The 19,839-nt window shown below is 37.8% G+C and overlaps 1 protein-coding gene across 1 annotated transcript in view; it reads right to left on the bottom strand.

Annotated features, from left to right (window-relative positions):
- The window catches only part of DYTN (dystrotelin), a 104,078-nt gene that overhangs the window by 42,659 nt on the left and 41,580 nt on the right, over positions 1–19,839 (bottom strand). Inside the window, 2 exon segments of the mRNA XM_049772902.1 lie at positions 1,165–1,181; positions 10,185–10,296. Of these exon segments, the coding sequence (XP_049628859.1) occupies positions 1,165–1,181; positions 10,185–10,296 (129 nt within the window).

Raw genomic sequence — 19,839 nt, 5'->3', positions numbered from 1 at the left:
TATTACCACTATTACTACCCAACTCCTTTTATGAGGCTAATATCACACTCATTCCCAAGAAGGCAAAGACACCACCAAAAAAGAAAACTACAGACCAATCTCACTAATGAACATTGATGCAAAGATACTCAACAAAATCTTAGCAAACCGAATCCAACACTTCATCAAAAAGATCATACATCACGATCAAGTGGGATTCATACCAGGAATGCAAGGTTGGTTCAACATACGCAAATCAATAAACATGATACATCACATCAACAACATGAAAGACAAAAACCACATGATCATATCAATCGATGCCGAGAAGGCGTTTGACAAAATCCAACATCCTTTCATGTTAAAGACACTCAGCAAAATAGGGTTAGAAGGCACCTTCCTTAAGATAGTTACAGCTATTTATGAAAAGCCTACAGCCAACATTATACTTAATGGCGAGAAACTAGAAGCATTCCCACTAAGGTCAGGAACTAGACAAGGCTGTCCACTCTCTCCACTCTTATTCAATATAACCTTAGAAGTCCTAGCAATAGCAATCCGACAAGAGAAGGGAATCAAAGGAATTCAAGTAGGGAAAGAGGAACACAAGCTAGCTCTATTTGCTGACGATATGATGATATACATCAAAAACCCTAAAGAGTCCACAGAAAAACTTCTAGAAACAATCAACCAATACATCTAAGTGGCTGGATACAAAGTCAATACACAAAAGACAGTAGCGTTTTTATATACAAACATGAAGTTGAGGAGAGAGAGATTAAAAATACAATCCCATTTAAGATAGTATCAAAAAATATCAAATATCTAGGAATCAACCTTACAAGAGAAGTGAAAGACCTATACCAGGGAAACTTCAAAACACTTCAGAAAGAAATTGAAGACGATCTAAAGAAATGGAAGAACATCCCATCCTCATGGATAGGTAGAATTAACATAGTCAAAATGACTATCTTACCCAAACTGCTATATAGATTTAATGCAATCCCTATCCAAATCCAGGCACAATTCTTTAAAGAAATAGAACAATCAATTACAAAATTCATCTGGAACCACAAAAGACCCAGGATAGCCAAACACATACTGAAAAATGAGAAGTTGGGAGGCATCTCCTTACCTAACTTGAAACTATACTATAATACCATAGTAATTAAAACAGCATGGTACTGGAACAGAGACAGGACCTCAGACCAGTGGATCAGAACAGAATTCCCAGACATAAACCCTCAGATATACAGCCAACTAATATTTGATAAAAGAGGCAAGAATATGAAATGGAACAAAGAAAGCCTATTCAACAAATGGTGTTGGTACAACTGGAAACTCACATGTACGAAAGTGAAAATCGACCCATATCTCACTCCTTATACAAAAGTCAACTCAAAATGGATCAAAGCCCTGGAAATTAGACCTGAATCTATAAAGTTTATCGAGAATAAAATAGGCAGAACACTCGAAGACCTTTATATCAAAAGGGTCTTTGAGAATGGAGCACCAATGGCAAGAACGTTAGCATCTAATATAAACAAATGGGACTACATCAAACTAAAAAGCTTCTGCATGGCAAAAGAAACCCTACTTAACGCAAGAAGACAGCTAACAGAATGGGAAAAAATCTTTTCACTTGATATATCAGATAAAGGACTGATATCTAGAACATACAAAGCGCTCAGAAAGCTGAGCCCCTCAAAACCAAATAAAGCCATAAAAAAATGGGGAGATGAAATGAATAGACACTTCTCTGAGGAAGACAGAAGGATGGCCAACAAACACATGAAAACATGCTCACCTTCACTCATCATCAGGGAGATCCAAATCAAGACAACAATGAGATACCACCTCACACCAGTGAGGTTGGCTCACATCAAAAATAATGGAAACAACTTTTGTTGGCGAGGATGTGGTATGAAAGGAACTCTCATCCACTGCTGGTGGGAATGCCCCCTAGTCCAACATCTATGGAGAAAAGTCTGGAGAGTGCTCAAAGAACTCAGAATTGAGCTGCCATTTGACCCAGCAATTGCTCTCCTAGGTATATACCCCCAAGATGGAAGGACATTCATTCCAAAATACGTATGCACCCCACTATTTATTGCAGCAATCAGTATAATAGCCAAATCTTGGAACCAACCTCGATGTCCAACAACAGATGAATGGATCATTAAGATGTGGTATATATATACAATGGAATATTACATGGCAGTTAGAAATGATACAATCACAGACTTTGCAGCAACGTGGATGGACCTAGATCATGTTATGTTAAATGAAGTAAGTCAGAAGACAAAAGAAAAATACAGAATGGTAGCACTATTCTGAAACACCTAGAACACATTTTATACACAACTACTTAACAATTAAATAACAGGGTTTAACATGGTAGAAACTCCGAACACTGTAATAGTCAACATATACGTGGGAGCAGTGTCCAAAATACATGAAAAAGGAATAATGCAAAATTTTGATTACAGAATATTCCATAAAGAAACAATAACAACAGAAACGGCAGCATAGAGAGAACAGGTAGGTAATCAGACTTCTACAACAAAGGCCCACAATAATCCCTTGGAGTTCATATACAGGAACACAAGTATAGAACACCAAGGGAAATCATGGACTGCAATGGCAACATACCATAACACTACCTTTTAATGCCTTTATCTTACTATATTTTAAATAACCTCTCAGCTTTTCTGTCCACAGGTGCCCTTGGATACAAAGGGCGGACAAACTAAGGTGGCAATTCGGGATACCACACGGGATACATACCTTGCATGCACTACGAGATGGCCACGAGTAAACTCTTTAACATACACTTTATCTCTAGGTAATACCTCCATTTAGGAATTGAAGCACGTGATCATTCAGATCATCGAAGCAGTACCTGAGATGTACAGACTTAAACCACAGGCTCGATTCTTCGAATACTTTTAATTAAACCAGCATTCCCTTGCTAGTCTCTCCTCTCTTCTTACTATTTTTCTTTTCTTTTCTTTTTTTTCTTTTCTTTTTTTTCTCTCTCTATTCTGCTTATTACTTTTTTTCTCTTTCTCTTCCCTTTTTCTCTCTAAGGTATTTTCTTTTTTCTCTTCATTCATACCCTTCCCATATAACTTCCCCTTTCTCCCCTCCAGAAATCCAACTATCCCTTTACCCCTCAATCCCATCCAGATTTTCCACCATATTAAAATTTTTCACCCTCAGTCCTTATTCTATTAGGCATCAAGATCGACCTCCTACTCAACGAACCAGTACTCTGCACCCAGGCGAGGGGACACCCAGATAAACCCACACCTTGTCTCCTGAAAGAAAAGACAGCCAACTCCCCTGTGGACTCATGCTGTGAGGCCCTCCCTACTAACTCTCCCTAACGCGGACTGTTCCTTGAAACTGGGCCTAGCTCCAAAAGTATCCCCATTGCAAGAACTCTTCCAAGACCTCCCTGCCGCAAATTTTAATAATCTGAAAAAATTGTAATCAAATTCTTGTTGTTGATTTTTCCTTTCAGTTCATGATTGCCCCCAATTTAACGTTTTTTTGCCTGTTTCACTAGTTTATCTCCCCCATTGTTTTACATTTGTTTCTTTAGTCCTAGTACCACTGTGTTTTGGTTGTTTTAATGCCTAAATTGACTGTTAGATCAAAAATTGCTTTATTACCTCTTAAATATAATCTTGTGTCTCTTCCCGCTGCAGTACAAAAATCAAACACTGCCATCACCCTAGCCTTATTAAAAGGCCTAGGTGTTATTGGTGTAAGAACAAATATTTATTCATTGGTTCATACTCTAGAATCTGCTAATGCCTTATAACTGTGGCTAAAAATGTTTACAAACTTAAAGAAGTTTACACTACTGTTGATTTCCTAGCAAAGAGTGCAGAATAACCGCCGTGGTTCAAAATTAACATTTTTTTTGAGGGAGGGGGGAATTTGTGTCATCCTTAGAGTAAAATGTTGCTTTTTAAAATAAATTCGGCTTAGCTAGAGATAGCATTCAACACATAGAGGATAATTTAGTAAAAAGACAAAAAGATATAGAGCAGAGTGAGAGCTGGTACAAAAATTGGTTTTCTACCACTCCATGGATAACAACAGTGCTCCCAGCCTTTTTGGGGCCCTTCATTGGCTTTATGTTGCTAGTTTCCTTTGGTCCTTGGGCTTTTCGCAAACTCACCACCTTCGTAAAGTATCAAGTGGATGAAGCAACCAGAAAGGACTCAAAGGTTCTGTACCAACAACTATGCACCTCAGAAGACCAGCTGACACCTGACATCTCCCCTCCTGCCAACTCTCCGCCACTTAAGTTTGAAGTTATCGAGGAGCTTGCGCATAGACCTCAATCTGTGTCTTGCCAAGCTTTGGAAACGACTGAATCAAGGGTAGCAGATGCGGTGACTGGAAGCCCCACACTTCTTCACCCAGTGTGGCCAGTCCACCGAGGCACGTCTGTCCCTTCTATATTGTATACTAAACAGGGGGAGATGTGGGAGATCGAGCACCCCACATATCAAAGGAACTCTGAATGAATTTTCCACCGCCTGTCTGATTCAAGCCACAAAAGTTTGCATAGCCCCGAACCAACAGAAAACTCTGCAAATAAATTTAGCTCAGCACAAAGAATCTGGCTTAACCAGATGCCTTAACCTTTCCATGGAACCTGGTTTTGTAACTGCTCTCAAGTATGTAGTTATTGATATGTTTTTGCAAAGTTTAAATTATGATCCTTATTGCTTGCACAAAAGATAGATCTAAATGGAAAATAGGCTAAACAAATAATTGTATTTGCGTAAATATCATTTAGCTATTTGTTTAAGAATTTGCTTCCCCTCCCCCCATCATGCCAGGTTCCTCTTTATCCTTCCTGCCATCAAAATGTGTTTATGCTCCCATTGGTTAAAATTGCTGTACTTGTACAAATCTGATTGGTTTATGTTTCTAAATTTCTAAATTTAAATTTAAATTTCTATGTTACTAAAATAGGCCCTGGATTGAGCTATTATGAAAGGGGCCCTTGGGCTACTGTGAAGGTTGGAAGCGCTCAGGCCATGGGGGTACTGTTGGAAAGTTGTGTGCAGAAATAATGTTAACCATATATTAACTTCTGATCTTCAATAAAAATAAGCTATTATAAAAAAAAAAGAAAAGAAAAACAAGTCGAGGGACCTGAGTGATAACACAGTGGGCAGAGCATTTGCCTTACATGCAGCCAACCTGGTTTCAATCCCTGGGATCCTATATGACTCCCTGGGATCCCATATGATCCCATGAACCACTTAGGAGTAATTTCTGGACACAGTGCCCAGAGAAACCACTGGGGCCCACCAGGTGTGGCCCTAAAACAAACAGAACAAAACAAAGAAACCAAGTAGGAAGGATTGTGGGGACCGCGACTAAAATATAAAACAGGTAGTCAGGAGAATCCTGGCTGAGATGCCATTTTAGCAGAGGACTCTTGTTGATCTTCAACCTGTGAGAAGTCATGTAGGTCAATGGCTGTTGAAACATACAGAGTTTATAAAGTCAGGATTTAAGTACTGTGAGTGTGTGTGTGTGTGTGTGTGTGTGTGTGTGTGTGTGTGTGTTTGAGAGAAAGAGAGGAAGAGAGAATGGGGCTGTAACATGGAGAGAATGTGAGAGGAGATAGAAATGGAGAGATCATGAGGGAGTTCTTAGTATGCAGAATGTAATTAGTCATGCATTTTAATTTTTACAAACAGTGGGAAGATAATGGAGGGAGTTAAGGCATGTGAGCATGGAGGAGATCATTAAAAACTAGAATGTGTTTGTGTTTTAAAAGGATAGAATTGCAAGTAAGAGCACCTGGATCTTTGTTTTTTTTTATCAAAATTTAAAAGATACATATTTTATTTTGGGGCCATACCAAGTGTTTAAGGCTTACTCCTGGCTCTCAACTCAGGGGGTCACTTGTAGCAAGACTCAGGGACTAGATGTATTGCTGGGGATTGAACCCAGGTTGGTCACATGCAAGGCAAGTGCCCGACCTGCTGTATCTATCATGCTGGATCTTTGAATTAGAATTCTGAGAATGTAGGGATTAAGGCCATATTTTAGAAATTTAGTAAGTTCATATTAGATTTTTTATTGCCCTGCTAAGGAAAGTTGAAGTAACTAGTCTGAAAAAGAGAGTTGAATTGGCATCCTTATTTTATTTTAAAATTTAAATTGATTGTACTATATTCAAGATATTATCCAAATGTTCTGACGTCAAGGAGTCATTGCTAATAATATCTGAGTGACTGTGACACAGGGATACCTAATGGCATTTTATTATAAAGTCAATATGTAATTTTCCTTTCAAAAGATATTTTTAAAAAAAAACTACTAAATTTCAAAAAATTATAAAGGGACAAAATGACCACATAATTAGGGTCTGAGACTGAATTGGTGATATGCTGGTAAATGATTGAAGAAAGATTAGAGAATTGAAAAAGAAGTTGATTAATCTTCTTCAATCCATTCTTTCTTATACTCCAGTTGGTAAAATGGGAGTGAATGAAGAATTCTGGTTTTATTTTCTCTCCAATGTGTGATGATCATTAGCCCAAGCAAAAAATGAAACAATCCCTTTCCTTGGTTGTTTGAAATTTGAAATCTTTAGAACCACTTGTCTAAAAATCTAGCATCATGAAGACTTTTAAAAGTCATCTTTAGGTGTCAGAGAAATTGTGTAAAAGGGTTCAGGTACATATTTGGTATGTGAGAGGCCCAGATTTGGTCCCTCGCATCTAATGGTTTCTTGGGCTCCAACAGTGACTCTGAGAACAGAGCCAAGCACAATCCTCAAATGTCTCTAAGTGGCTGCAAGTCCTCCCCCCAGCACCAAGTCATCTTTAGGCTGGTCTGTATATATGGGACCGTAGTTGGAGAGGTGCTTTGGGAGAACTCTGGAAGATGGAATACAATTTTAGAATATTAAAATATTTTTATTATAGTGGATTACAAAGTAGTTTGGGCATATAACATTCCAACACAGATCCCTCCACCAATATCTCCTGTTTCCCTTCCACTCATCAACCTGCCTCTATGACAAGTTCAGTTATATATAACTTTTGGCACTGTAGTTTACGGTATTGTTACTGAGAAGGTTTCATGCATCATACTTTACCTTCTTCCATCACTCCCTCCTCTTTCTTATTGAGTGCTTCCCTCCACCATTGTTGTCATGTTCCTGCCCCAGTCTAATCTCTCCTCTGCCCTCCATGCTTCCTATTGAAAATCACTTCTGGTGATCTTTATTTCTATTGCCTATGGGAAAACTGTTATTCTCCTACTCTATTTCTTTATATACTACATATGAGAGAGATGATTTTGTGTCAGTCACCCTCACTCTACTTATATTCATCATGGTAATATCTATGTAGTAGCAAATTGCATGATTTTACCTTTTCTTATAACAAGTTATGTTCCATTGAGTATGTGAACCATAGCCTCTTTATCCAGTCATCTGTTCCTGGGTACTTGGATTGTTTCTGGATTTGGGCTTATTGTGGCTAGTGCTACAATGAATATAAGGGTGCAAATATCATTTCTTCCCATTGTGTTTTTGGGGTTTATTTAAAAAATAAATTTTCTGGATCAAAATGGAAGTTTTGTTTCTAGGTTTCTTAAAGTATAATGTTCAGATTGTTTTTCAGAAAGGATGGACCAAACAACAGTGAATGAGGGCCACATGCATTCCAACACTGTTTGTTTTTGCTGTGTGCCAGTCTCTGTGGTATGAGACAATGTCTATTTTGATTTGAATTTCACTGTTAGTGATGCTGAACATTTTTCATAAGTTTTATGGCAATTTTTACTTATTCTTTGGGAAATTTCTGTTCATTACCATCCTCATTTTTTTGGATGAGGTTGGGATTTTTTGGTTTCTTTCTCTCAGTGCTTTGTAGATCTTCAATACTAGCCTTTTCAAAATGAATTCTGGGCAAATATTTTCTCCCATTTGTGGAGTGCCTTTGTATTTCAACCAACATTTCCTTGGAGGTTCAGAAGGTTATTAATTTAATATAGTCCCATTTTCTTACCTTTATTCTATTTGTTTGGCCAATGAAATTGACTCCTTGAAGCTATATTTGATTTCAATGTCATGGAAAGTTCTTCTAATGTTTTCCTCTATGTAGGTTATGTATTCAGGTCTGATAACTTGGTCTTTAATCTATTTTTATTTGACTATTTTGCATGGTGTTAGAAAGGCATCTATTTATTGCATGTGCTAACCAGTTTTCCTATTACCACTTGTTGAAAAGGCTTTCCTTGCTCTACTTCACACTTTTTTGCTTCTTTACCAAAGATTAGCTGTCCACATAGCTGATAATCTGCCTCTGAATTTTCAATTCTATTTCATTTATCTGAAAGTCTATCCTTACTTTTATGTCATGCTGTTTTAATGATATTTTTTGTGTGGATGACATGATACAATAGTTAGGAAGCCCTAATGATCAGAAACAAGCTCCTAGAAACAATAGACTTGAATTGTAAAGTGGCAGGTTACAAATTCCACATGCAGCCACAAATTACACATGTAAATGCTTTTCATTTCATGTAGGAGTAAAGAAAAATGGAAACTTGCATAACAGCAAAATTTCTGTTTGGGTAAAAATTAAGGTATAAATAGAACTTAATGTGAGTGATGAAATACTGAGTGTCTCTCTTTTTTTTTTTTATAAAACTAAAAAGTATTATTTTGAGCTTCCATCTTACTCAATTATTCCACTCTTTGGGATTTACCCCCAAGAACTTAAAAATGTTAATTAAGAGATCTTTGTAGTACTATGTTCATTGCAGCACTGTTTGCATTAGGTGAAATCTTGAAATGAAACAAGAGCCTAAGAACAGATGACTTGCTAAACTGTTGTTCTAATGGAATACTACTCAGCTATAAGAAAAAGGGAAATTCAGCTCAATGCAATGTGAATGGAATCACAGGGTATCATGTTGAGCATAATGAGTCAAAGGTGGAGGATAAATACAGGATAATATCCATCAGATAGGATATATAAAAGGACATGTATAAAATAAGAATAGTGGTAACAGAATGAGAGTGAATCTATAGAACAGAGTTGTTAACAATATGGGGATATTGGGAGCAGGAGGGAATCAGAGATGATGGCTTAAGGACATGGACATGTTATGTGTGAATCTGAACATCCATGCCTGAATTGTTACAATTAAGAGTCTTGCAAGTTATGTGGACTAAATATACACTGAAACAAGATTATAAAAAAATCCTTTTTTAAGATTATAAAAAAATCTTAAGGCAAATTATAAATAAGTCTTCATTCTGAAGCTAGGATTTCTAAAGCAGACCAAAACAGATATAGATATAGATATAAACCAAAATTATAAGTTCCTTAATAATAAAAGTCTTCTGTGTTTTTATGATGCCTTTTGTTGCAAGAATTAAAGATGTTGGGGCCAGAGTGATAGTACCGAGGGGAGGGCTTGCATGCAGCTAGCCCCAGTTCGATCCCCAATGTAAGGTGAATTTAGCTAAAACCCTAAACAAAGGTGTTCCCCTAAATTGCTGTTTCCTTAAACCACTTCCTTTGATATATAAAAGCCGCCTGGATTACAGGACCTTCCCCTACCCTGATGGATTTGGTTCTGGATAATAAAGAGAGAGAAGTTATGGTTTTGAAAGCTCTGCAGAGAGAGCATGGCAGAGAGAGGCCATGAGGTAAAAAGCAGATGGACTCCAATGAATCTTTTGACTGGCTTGGTCTGTTTGCTACCCTGCTTCATCAAACCCATATGCCTAAGGCATGTAGGATAGTCTCACCACTTGTGGATATTTTTATTTTTACACCCCAATATCCCATATGGTCCTCTGTGCCTGCCAGAGTGTTTCCTGAGTGCAGAGCCAGGAGTGTGCCGGGAATGCCTCTGGGTGTGACACCAACCAACCAAGAGAATTAAAGCTGCTATAACTTCAAAAATTGAATGGACCACTGAAGACTTTTTTTCTTTTCATTACATTTTATCCAGAGATAAAAACATATTTCCTTCCTCATCATTAACTCATTTTAATTTACATATCCTAAGACCTACTGCATTTGTCCTGTCCTAAGCTGCCTAGTTCAGGCTTTCACCTTGTTCCTGGGTGGTTCTAAAAGCACTGTCACTTAAAGGCACTTAGCAGCCATATTCTTGGCTATCGATGTCTTTCACACTTGCTGGGTCTATCAGCCACCATCTTCTAGCAGCTTCTGTCTTATACTGTCCTTGAAGCAGTTTGTTTCTGAAAGAGATGAAGAGCAGTTTTGTGTTATCCCTTGCTGACATCTGCAGGGACGACCAATATCGAAAAGAGTGTTGCATTAATCTAGAAACAGTTGACATTGCTTGGTTTTGCTCCACCCACATTTTTTTTTCTGTTTTGGGGCACACACAGGGAAATACTCAGGGGTTCCTCTTGACTCTGTACTTAGGAATCATTCCTAATAGATCTAGGGACTATCTAGAATGTCAGGAATAAAACCCAATTGAGTCATATGCAAGGCAGCAGTCTTACCCACTGTACTATAGATCTGGCTTTTTTATTTTTCAAGGTAACCAGCCACTACGAAAAAATATTATTTATTGTGATTGCTATTAATTTATGACTACTTATTTATAAACATTTATTTATATTTGTATTTTATAGTATATAATGGTTAATATTTAGTTATAAATATTAAATTTATAAATAATATACAATACATATTTATAATATTATAATTCATACATATATACAATTATATATTAAAATTATACATAAATTATATAATTTATAAATTTATAGATTATATATTAAATCAAAGGTTAATATTTAATTAATACAATATATATTCTACATTATTATATATTATGCATTATACAGAATATATAATTATTATATAATATATTTATTATAGATATTGTTTACATTATATATAAATAATGTATTTATATAATTTATGACTACTATTTATTTATGACTTATTTTAATTATGATTTGGGTTCCAGGTTACAATTTATTAACAGTTATGAGTTTGATAAACAAAAGTTCCTACATCTCAACATGGATCTCTCTAAGTCTCCATCAATATTTTTGTTTGTTTGTTTTTTGGTCACACCCAGCAGCGCTCAGGAATTACTCCTGGCTCTATGCTTAAAAATCGCTCCTGGCAGGATTGGGGGACCATATGGGATACCGGGATTTGAAACACTGACCTCCTGCATGCAAGGCAAATGCACTACCTCTATGTTATCTCTCTGGCCCCTTCATCAAAACTTTTTTATAATGTCTTTATTTAAACATCTTGATTACAAATGTGAGTGTGATTAGGTTTCAGTCATATAAAGAACACCCCCTTTCACCAGTGAAACATTCCCACCACCAATGTCCCAAATCTCCTTCTATCTCACCCCACCCCCACCTGTACTCTAGACAGGCTTTCCAGTTCCCTCATTCATTCACATGGTTAAGGTAGTTCTCAGTGTAGTTATTTCTATAACTGCACTCACCACTCTTTGTGGTGAGCTTCATGAAGTGAGCTGAAAGTTCCAGCCCTCCTCTCATTGTCTCAGGATTGTTGCAAAAATGACTTTTATTTTTCTTAAAACCCATGGATGACTGAGACTATTCTGCGTCTCTCTCTCTCTCTCCCTCTGACTTATTTCACTCAGCATGATAGATTCCATGAACATCCATGTATAGGAAAATTTTATGACTTCATCTCCCCTGATAGTTGCATAATATTACATTGTGTATATGTACCACAGTTTCTTTAGCCATTCTTCTTTTGAAGGGCATCTTGGTTGTTTCTAGAGCCTGGCTATTGTGAATAGTGCTGCAATAAATATAGGTGTGAGGAAGGGATTTTTTTATTGTATTCTTGTGTTCCTAGGGTATATCCCTAGGAGTGGAATATCTGGGTCAAATGGGAGCTCAATTTCCAGTGTTGGGAGGAATATCCATAGAGGTTGGACTAGATGGCATTCCCACCAGCAGTGGATAAGAGTTCCTTTCTCTCCACATCCCCGCCAGCACTGATTGCTCTCATTCTTTGTGATGTGTGCCAATCTCTGTGGTGTGAGATGGTATCTCATCATTGTTTTGATTTGCATTTCCCTGATGATTAGTGATGAGGAGCATTTTTTCATGTGCCTTTTGGGCATTTGTATTTCTTCTTTGTAAAAGTGTCTGTTCATTTCTTCTCCCCATTTTTTGATGGGGTTAGATTTTTTTTCTTGTAAAGTTCTGTCAGTGCCCTGTATATTTTGGAGATTAGCCCCTTATCTGATGGGTATTGAGTTAATAGTTTCTCCCACTCAGTGGGTGGCTCTTGTATCCTGGGCACTATTTCTTTTGAGGTGCAGAAGCTTCTCGGCTTAATGTATTCCCATCTGTTTATATCTGCTTCCACTTGTTTGGAAACTGCAGTTTTCTCTTTGAAGATGCCTTTAGTCTCAATGTCATGGAGTGTTTTACCTATGTGTTATTCTATATTCCTTATGGTATCAGGTCTGATATCAAGGTCTTTAATCCATTTGGATTTTACCTTCATACATGGTGTTAACTGGGGGTCTATGTTCACTTTTTTGCAAGTGGCTAACCAGTTCTGCCAGCACCACTTGTTGAAGAGTCTTTCCCTGCTCAACTTGGGATTTCTTGTCCCTTTGTCAAAGTTTAGGTGATTGTATGTCTGGGGAACATTGTCTGAGAACTCAAGCCTATTCCACTGATCTGAAGGTCTGTCTTTACTCCAATACCATGCTGTTTTGATAACTATTGCTTTGTAATTCAGTTTAAAGTTGGGGGAAAGTAATGCCTCCCATACTCCTTTTCCCTGAGAGTGCTTTAGCTATTCGAGGGTGTTTATTGTTCCAGATGAACTTCATAAGTGTTTGATCCACTTCTTTAAAGAATGTCATGAGTGTTTTTAGAGGGATCGCATTATACCTGGATAATGCTTTGGGGAGTATTGCCAATTTAATTATGTTAATTCTGCCAATCATGAGCAGGATATGTGTTTCCATTTCTGTGTGTCCTCTGATTTCTTAGAGCAGGGCTTTATAGTTTTCTTTATACAGGTCCTTTACGTCTTTGGTCAAGTTGACTCCAAGATATTTGAGTTTGTGTGGCACTAATGTGACTGGGATTGCCTTCTTAACGTTCATCTCTTCCCTATCAATACTGGTGTATAAAAAGGCCATTGATTTCTGTGTGTTAATTTTGTAGCCTGCCACATTGCTATATGAATCTATTGTTTCTAGAAGCTTTTTGGTAGAGTCTTTAGGGTTTTCTAAGTAGAGTATCATGTCATCTGCAAACAGTGAGAACTTGACTTCTTCCTTTCCTATCTGGATTTCCTTGATATCTTTTTCTTGCCTGATCGCTACAGCAAGTACTTCCAGTAATATGTTGAAGAGGAGTGGTGAGAGAGGACAGCCTTGTCTTGTTCCAGAATTTAGAGGGACGGCTTTTAGTTTTTCTCCATTAAGGATAATATTTGCCATTGGCTTGTGGTAGATGGCTTCAACTAGATTGAGAAAGGTTACTTTCATTCCCATCTTGCTGAGAGTTTTGATCAAGAATGGGTGTTGGACCTTATCAAATGCTTTCTCTGTGTCTACTAATATGATCATGTGATTTTTATTTTTTTGTTGTTGTTGATATTTTGTATTATGTTGATAGGTTTACAGATGTTAAAACACCCATGCATTCCTGGGATGAAACCTACTTGGTCATAGTGTATGATCTTCTTGATGATGCATTGGATCCTATTTGCCAGGATTTTGTTGAAGATCTTTGCATCTGCATTCATCAGGGATATTAGTCTGTAATTTTCTTTTTTGATAGCATCTCTGTCTGGTTTTTGTATCAAGGTGATATTGGCTTAATAAAAGCTCTTTGGGAGTGTTCCTGTTTTTTTCAATTTCATGGAAGAGCCTGGCTAGGATTGTTAGTAGCTCCTCTTGAAATGTTTGAAAGAATTCATTAGTAAATCCATCTGGGCCTGGGCTTTTCTTTTTGGGCAGATGTTTGATTACAGTTTTAATTTTCTCCATAGTGATGGGGGTGTTTTGATATGCTACATGCTCTTTACTTAACAATGGAAGGTTTAAGAGTCTAGAAATTTATCCATTTTTTCTAGGTTCTCATGTTTAGTAGCATAAAGTTTCTCAAAGTAGTCTTATTTCTCTTTGGATCTCTGAAATATCTGTCGTGATCTCCCCCTTTTCATTTCTAATATGGGTTATCAGGTTTCTCTCTCTTTCTCTCTTTGTGAGTTTTGCCAATGGTCTATCAATCTTGTTTATTTTTTCAAAGAACCAACTTCTGCTTTTGTTGATCTTTCGAATTGTTTTTTGGGTTTCCACTTCATTGATTTCTGCTTTCAGCTTGGTTATTTCCTTCTGTCTCCCTATTTTTGTTCCTTTTGTTGGTCATTTTCTAATTTTTTGAGCTGCGTCATTAAGTTATTCAGGTATGCCCCTTCTTTCTTCCTGATATGTGCTTGCAAAGCTATAAATTTTCCTCTTAGGACTGCTTTTGCTGTGTCCCATAGATTCTGGCAGTTTGTGTCTTCATTATATTTTGTTTCCAGGAAAGTTTTGATTTCCTCTTTGATTTCATCTCAGACCCACTGGTTGTTCAGTAGCAGGGTGTTTAATTTCCAATTGTTAAAGTTTTTCTTCTGTGTGGCTTTGTAGTTCACATCTAATTTCAGAGCCTTGTGGTCAGCAAAGGTAGCATGCAAGATTTCTATCCTCTTGATTTTATGAAGGTATGTTTTATGTGTCATCATGTGGTCTATCCTAGAGAATGACCCATGTACATTGGAGAAGAATGTGTATCCAGGTATTTTTGGGTGGAATGTCTTATATACATCTACTAGTCCTTTTTCTCCCATTTCTCTTTTCAGGGCTAGTATGTTTTTGTTGGGTTTCAGTCTGGTTGATAGGGACATGTTGAGGTCTCCCACAATTATTGTGTTATTATTGATTTCTTCTTTCAGATTTGTCAGTAATTGTATTAGATAATTTGCTGGTCTCTCATTGGGTGCATATATGTCTAATAGTCTGATTTCTTTCTGTTGCACATATCCCTTGATTAGTAAATAGTGTCTATCTTTGTCCCTTACCACTTTTCTGAGTATAAAGTTGGAGTTGTCAGATATTAATATGGCCACCCCAGCTTTTTTGAGGGTGTTGTTTGCTTGGATGATTTTCCTCCAGACTTTGATTTTGAGTCTAGATTTGTTCTGATTGTTCAGGTGTGTTTCTTGTAGGCAGCAGAAGGTTGGATTCATCTTTTTGACCCATTTTGCCAATCTGTGTCTTTTAGTTGGTGAATTTAGTCCATTGAGGGAGATGGTTGTCATATGATTTAATGTCATCTTTGTAGATAAGTTTGCTGTGTTTGTTGGTCTCTCTTGCCTTAAAGTAGACCTTTCAGTTTTTCCTTTAAGGCTGGTTTTTCATCTGTGAAGTTTCTGAGCTATTATTTATTCATGAAACTATGTATCTTTCCTTCAAACCTGAATGTGAGTTGGGCTGGGTGCAGTATTCTCGGTGAGGCATTCATTTCATTCAGTCTTGTCACAATATCCCACCACTGTCTTCTGGCCTTGAGAGTTTCTTGTGACATGTCTGCTGTAAGTCTTAAGGATACTCTTTGAATGTAATTTCCCTTTTTGATCTTGTTATTTTCATTATTTTGTTTCTATCTGTGGTATTTGTCATTATAATGAGGATGTGTCTTTGGGAGTTTTTCTTCGGGTCTCTTTTAGCCGGTACTCTTCGGGCATGCATGATTTGATTGCATGTAGTCTTTAACTCAGGGAGTATCTCTTTGATGATGTCTTTGACAGTTGATTCTTCCTGGGGATCTTCTACCTGGGCCTCTGGAACTCCAAGGATTCTTATGTTGTTGCTGTTGAGTTTATCAAAGATTTCTATTTTCATCTGTTCGCATTCCTTGAGTACTTTTTCCATTGCCTAATCATTTGTCTTATGGTTCTTTTCCAATTTCTTCTGTTGTGTTGAGATTTTTTGCATCTCATCTTCCAACACATTGATTCTGTCCTCAGCAGCTGTTAACCTGCTGGAGAGGCTATCCACTGAGTTTTTTAGTTGAGCTACTGTGTTTTTCAGATCTGTTATTTCAGTGTGGAGGTTTCTGATTTCTGTCTTAATGTTCTGTTCAGATTGATCTATGCTTTCTTTGAGTTCTACGAACATCTTCCATATTTCTATTCTAAACTCCTTATCTGAGAGGTTAATTAGATGGTTGGAATTTTTTGGGTTGTCTGAGCTATCATCTTTATTCTCTGTGCATGGTGTTTGCCTGTGAGGTTTTCCCATTGTCACACTTGTGTGATTTTTTTTCTGCATGTTGTGGTGGGGTTCATTTGTTAGAATGAGTGCCTCTGAGGAGAGCTTCAAGTATTCAGGAAAGACAGACAAGCAAAGCAAAGAGTTCCCTTCAAGTCTTCAGGGTCATCCAAGGCACAGCAGGGGGGGCAGAGCCAGCCAAGAGCTCTCTGTAGCAGGCTGGATCGCTGGCAGCAACACTGATGAAATCCAGTCTGGCGGCTGGAAACACCATGGCCCAAGATGGCTTCTGCACCCTTCTGACACTTAGTAGAAACCAGCAGGAATCAGTGTATGTATGTCCCAACCCACCTCTGAAGCAGGCAGGATTGCAGGCAGGAAAGCTGATGAAATTCAGTCTCAGGCAGCTGAAAACAGCATGGCCCAAGATGGCTTCTTTGCCCTTCTGACTCCCAGCAGAAACCAGCAGGAATCAGTGTGTGTATGTCCTGATTCACCCCTGAAGCAGGCAGGATCACCGGCAGGAATGCTGATGAAATCCAGGCTCGGGCAGCTGGAAACCGCATGGCCCAAGATGGCTTCTGCGCCCTTCTCTTCATCAAAAATTTTAAGTCACTTTCCAGCCAACTCTCCCTCCTCCCTACCTTCCACACACTTACACACTGCTGGACAACTGAGAGCTTCTTAATTTAAGGCCAATGATTTGTCATTATTCAATAGTGTCAATCACCTTGTGTTGTCTTCCTCTAAAGCACATATGTATGAAATTATCCTGTATTTCTTCTTCTTTCTCTGATTTATTTCACTTAACAGGATTACCTCTGATTTCAACTATGTTGCAGTAAACTGCAGATTTCAACTTTTTTTTTCTCTATTGTATTCCATTGTGTATTTATACCACAATATCTATATGTATTTGTCTGGGTAGTTTCCATCTCTTAGATATGGAGCTTATCTTCATGGTGATAATAAGTGTTGCACATATCTATGTGAATTAATATTTTCTGTATCTATGGTAGATGCCAAGAATATGAAATAACTGTGTCAAACATAAGGTCTCTTGTTTAAGAATCTCAATTGAATTGGAATTAACTTTGATACACTTTAATAAATATTTGTGTTATTTTGTGTTATATTGCTTTATATTTTCTTTATTTCTTTCCTTCTTTCCTTTCTTCCTTCTTTCTTTTTCTTTTATCCTTCCTTCCTTTTTTGTTTCTTCTTTCTTTTTTCTTCCTTCCTTGTTTCTTTTTTCCTTCCTTCTCTCTTTCTTTCTTCCTTCTCTCTTTCTTTCTTCCTTTCTTTCTTTCTTTCTTTCTTTCTTTCTTTCTTTCTTTCTTTCTTTCTTTCTTTCTTTCTTTCTTTCTTTCTTTCTTTCTTTCTTTCTTTCTTTCTTTCTTTCTCCTTTCTTTCTTTCCTTCTTTTTCTTTCTTTCTTCATTCATTTTACATGTAGATTTTCAATTTTCCCAGCACTATTAATTTAAAAAAACGATTCTTACTTCACTTCACCACCCATGTTGTCACAGATTGATGCCCATGCATCTGAAATTAGATATTTAGGCTTTCAATTCTATTCCATTAGTCTGAGGGTCTATCTTATTTTACTACCCACAGAGTTTTAATTGCTATAGTTTTACAGGATGACTTAAAGTCTGAGAGTGAAATATCTCCAAATTTTTAAATTTTTCAGAATAGAGTTAACTCTTTGGAGGGGTTTATGTTTCTATACAAATATTTGTAGAGTTTTTTTCTACGAAAATGCCTTTGGAGGTTTTCTAAAACCCTTAAAACTTTTACATGGTGCCAGCAATCCTGATTTGTACATACATGGATGCCAGCTGTGGATTTGTGGCACTTTACTCTGGAGATGCCAAAGTGCCAAGGTCCATGGCTGGACTCTGGCCTAGGCTTTCTAGTTTCTGGGGGTTGGTAGTAGATGTAGTGTCACAGCCCAGCAACTTGGTTAGTGACTGGGGACTTATTGCTTGGGTATGCAATAACAGCTGTTTTTCAAGCCCATCTTTAAGAGCTATAGGGATTATTATGGTGGGGTTTTTTTGTTGTTTTTTTTGGGGGGGGGTTGTATTTATAAGTACAGGTTTGGGTTACTCTTCTTGGCTGGGCTCCCATCCAGGACTGAAACCTCTGGGATGGCCAGAACCAGCTTCTTTCTCAGGAATGGCACTTCAGCTGTTACCTGACCCTGTGCAGTGTCTCTGAGGTCAGAACTTCTAGTTCTTAATTTCTGTCTAACGGACCAGTTCCAGGCACTAAGTGGAATGTTGGGGAATCTTCTAGCTGTTGCCCTCCACTTTAGGTTAGAGATTTAGTCTGGTGGATTCACTTTAAAAGAATTTGCTTTGGGACGAAGAGATAGCATGGAGGTAAGGCGTTTGCCTTGCATGCAGAAGGATGGTGGTTAAAATCCTAGCATTCCATATGATCCCCTGAGCCTGCCAGGGGTGATTTCTGAGCCTAGAGACAGGAGTAGCCCCTTAGCGCTGCCGGGTTGTGCCGGCCAGCAGTTTCAGTTTATTCGTGGTCATGGAAAGGGTCTGTACCTGAAAAGGAAATGAGTAGGAAAAAGGGGACCACCAAGGATTCTGATTATGGTGTCGATTTATTTTTGAAATGCCATGACTTATATATAGTTTTTACACAAAGGAAGGAGGGGACAATGCAAACATTTGTCAAGCATACATTTGTCATCATTCAGTTCAAAAGGTTTGGCATGTGCCTGTTTATTTAATACAAGTTTCCCTAGGAATATCCTATTATCACACCAAATGCTCTATCTATAGGTCTGAGTTTCCTGAGCCAGAAGAGTGTGACCTTATGGTTCTTTTGATCTGCGTCAACTCATGGCCAGTTGGCACATATACAATGTATAGCTCAATTAAAGGACAGGCCTGTTAGAAAATGGCAGTTTGCTACAAGATGGCTGTGCTTATGCCAAGACTGTGAGGGAGAATCTGGCTCCCTACACCGGGTGTGACAAAAACAAAAGCAAAAACAACAACAAAAAATTTTCCTTTGACTTGAAGCTGGCTGCTCCTAGAAGTCTGTCAGATTGGGATATTGGGCAATAGCTAGGACCTGTAGTCTGTGGAGTCTTTGAGTCCCAGCTGAACTGAGGCCAGGAGTCTGTTCAGGGCACTCTGAGATTCAAAGGAGTCAAGACTAGGGTGAAGGCAGTCCTTGGGAATATTTGCCCCTATTTGGGCCAAAAGTGGCTGTACCAACTTTTGTTGGGTTTAATAAATTGCAAAATATTTTATATTGTAAGTTTTGTATACAAATTGAATTATTTGAAAAGCCTAAATGCTTAACAATTCAGTCTCAACCTATCAGGTTTGGGGGAGGGTACCAGACAGGTATGGGGAGAAAGAGTGGCAAGGCAGATTGTAGACTGTGACCTGATGAGGAGTATCTCACCTGAAAAACCACCCTTCTCCCTCTACCTTGTTGGGGGAAAATAGCCACCAGTGTTGGGTCAATGATACCCAAATCAGTTTTTGGTTTA

Source organism: Suncus etruscus, chromosome 5, assembly GCF_024139225.1.
Source record: "Suncus etruscus isolate mSunEtr1 chromosome 5, mSunEtr1.pri.cur, whole genome shotgun sequence".
Taxonomy (NCBI): Eukaryota; Metazoa; Chordata; class Mammalia; order Eulipotyphla; family Soricidae; genus Suncus; species Suncus etruscus.
Note: the sequence above shows the minus strand (reverse complement) of the source record. Positions and strands in the feature narration are given on the sequence as shown.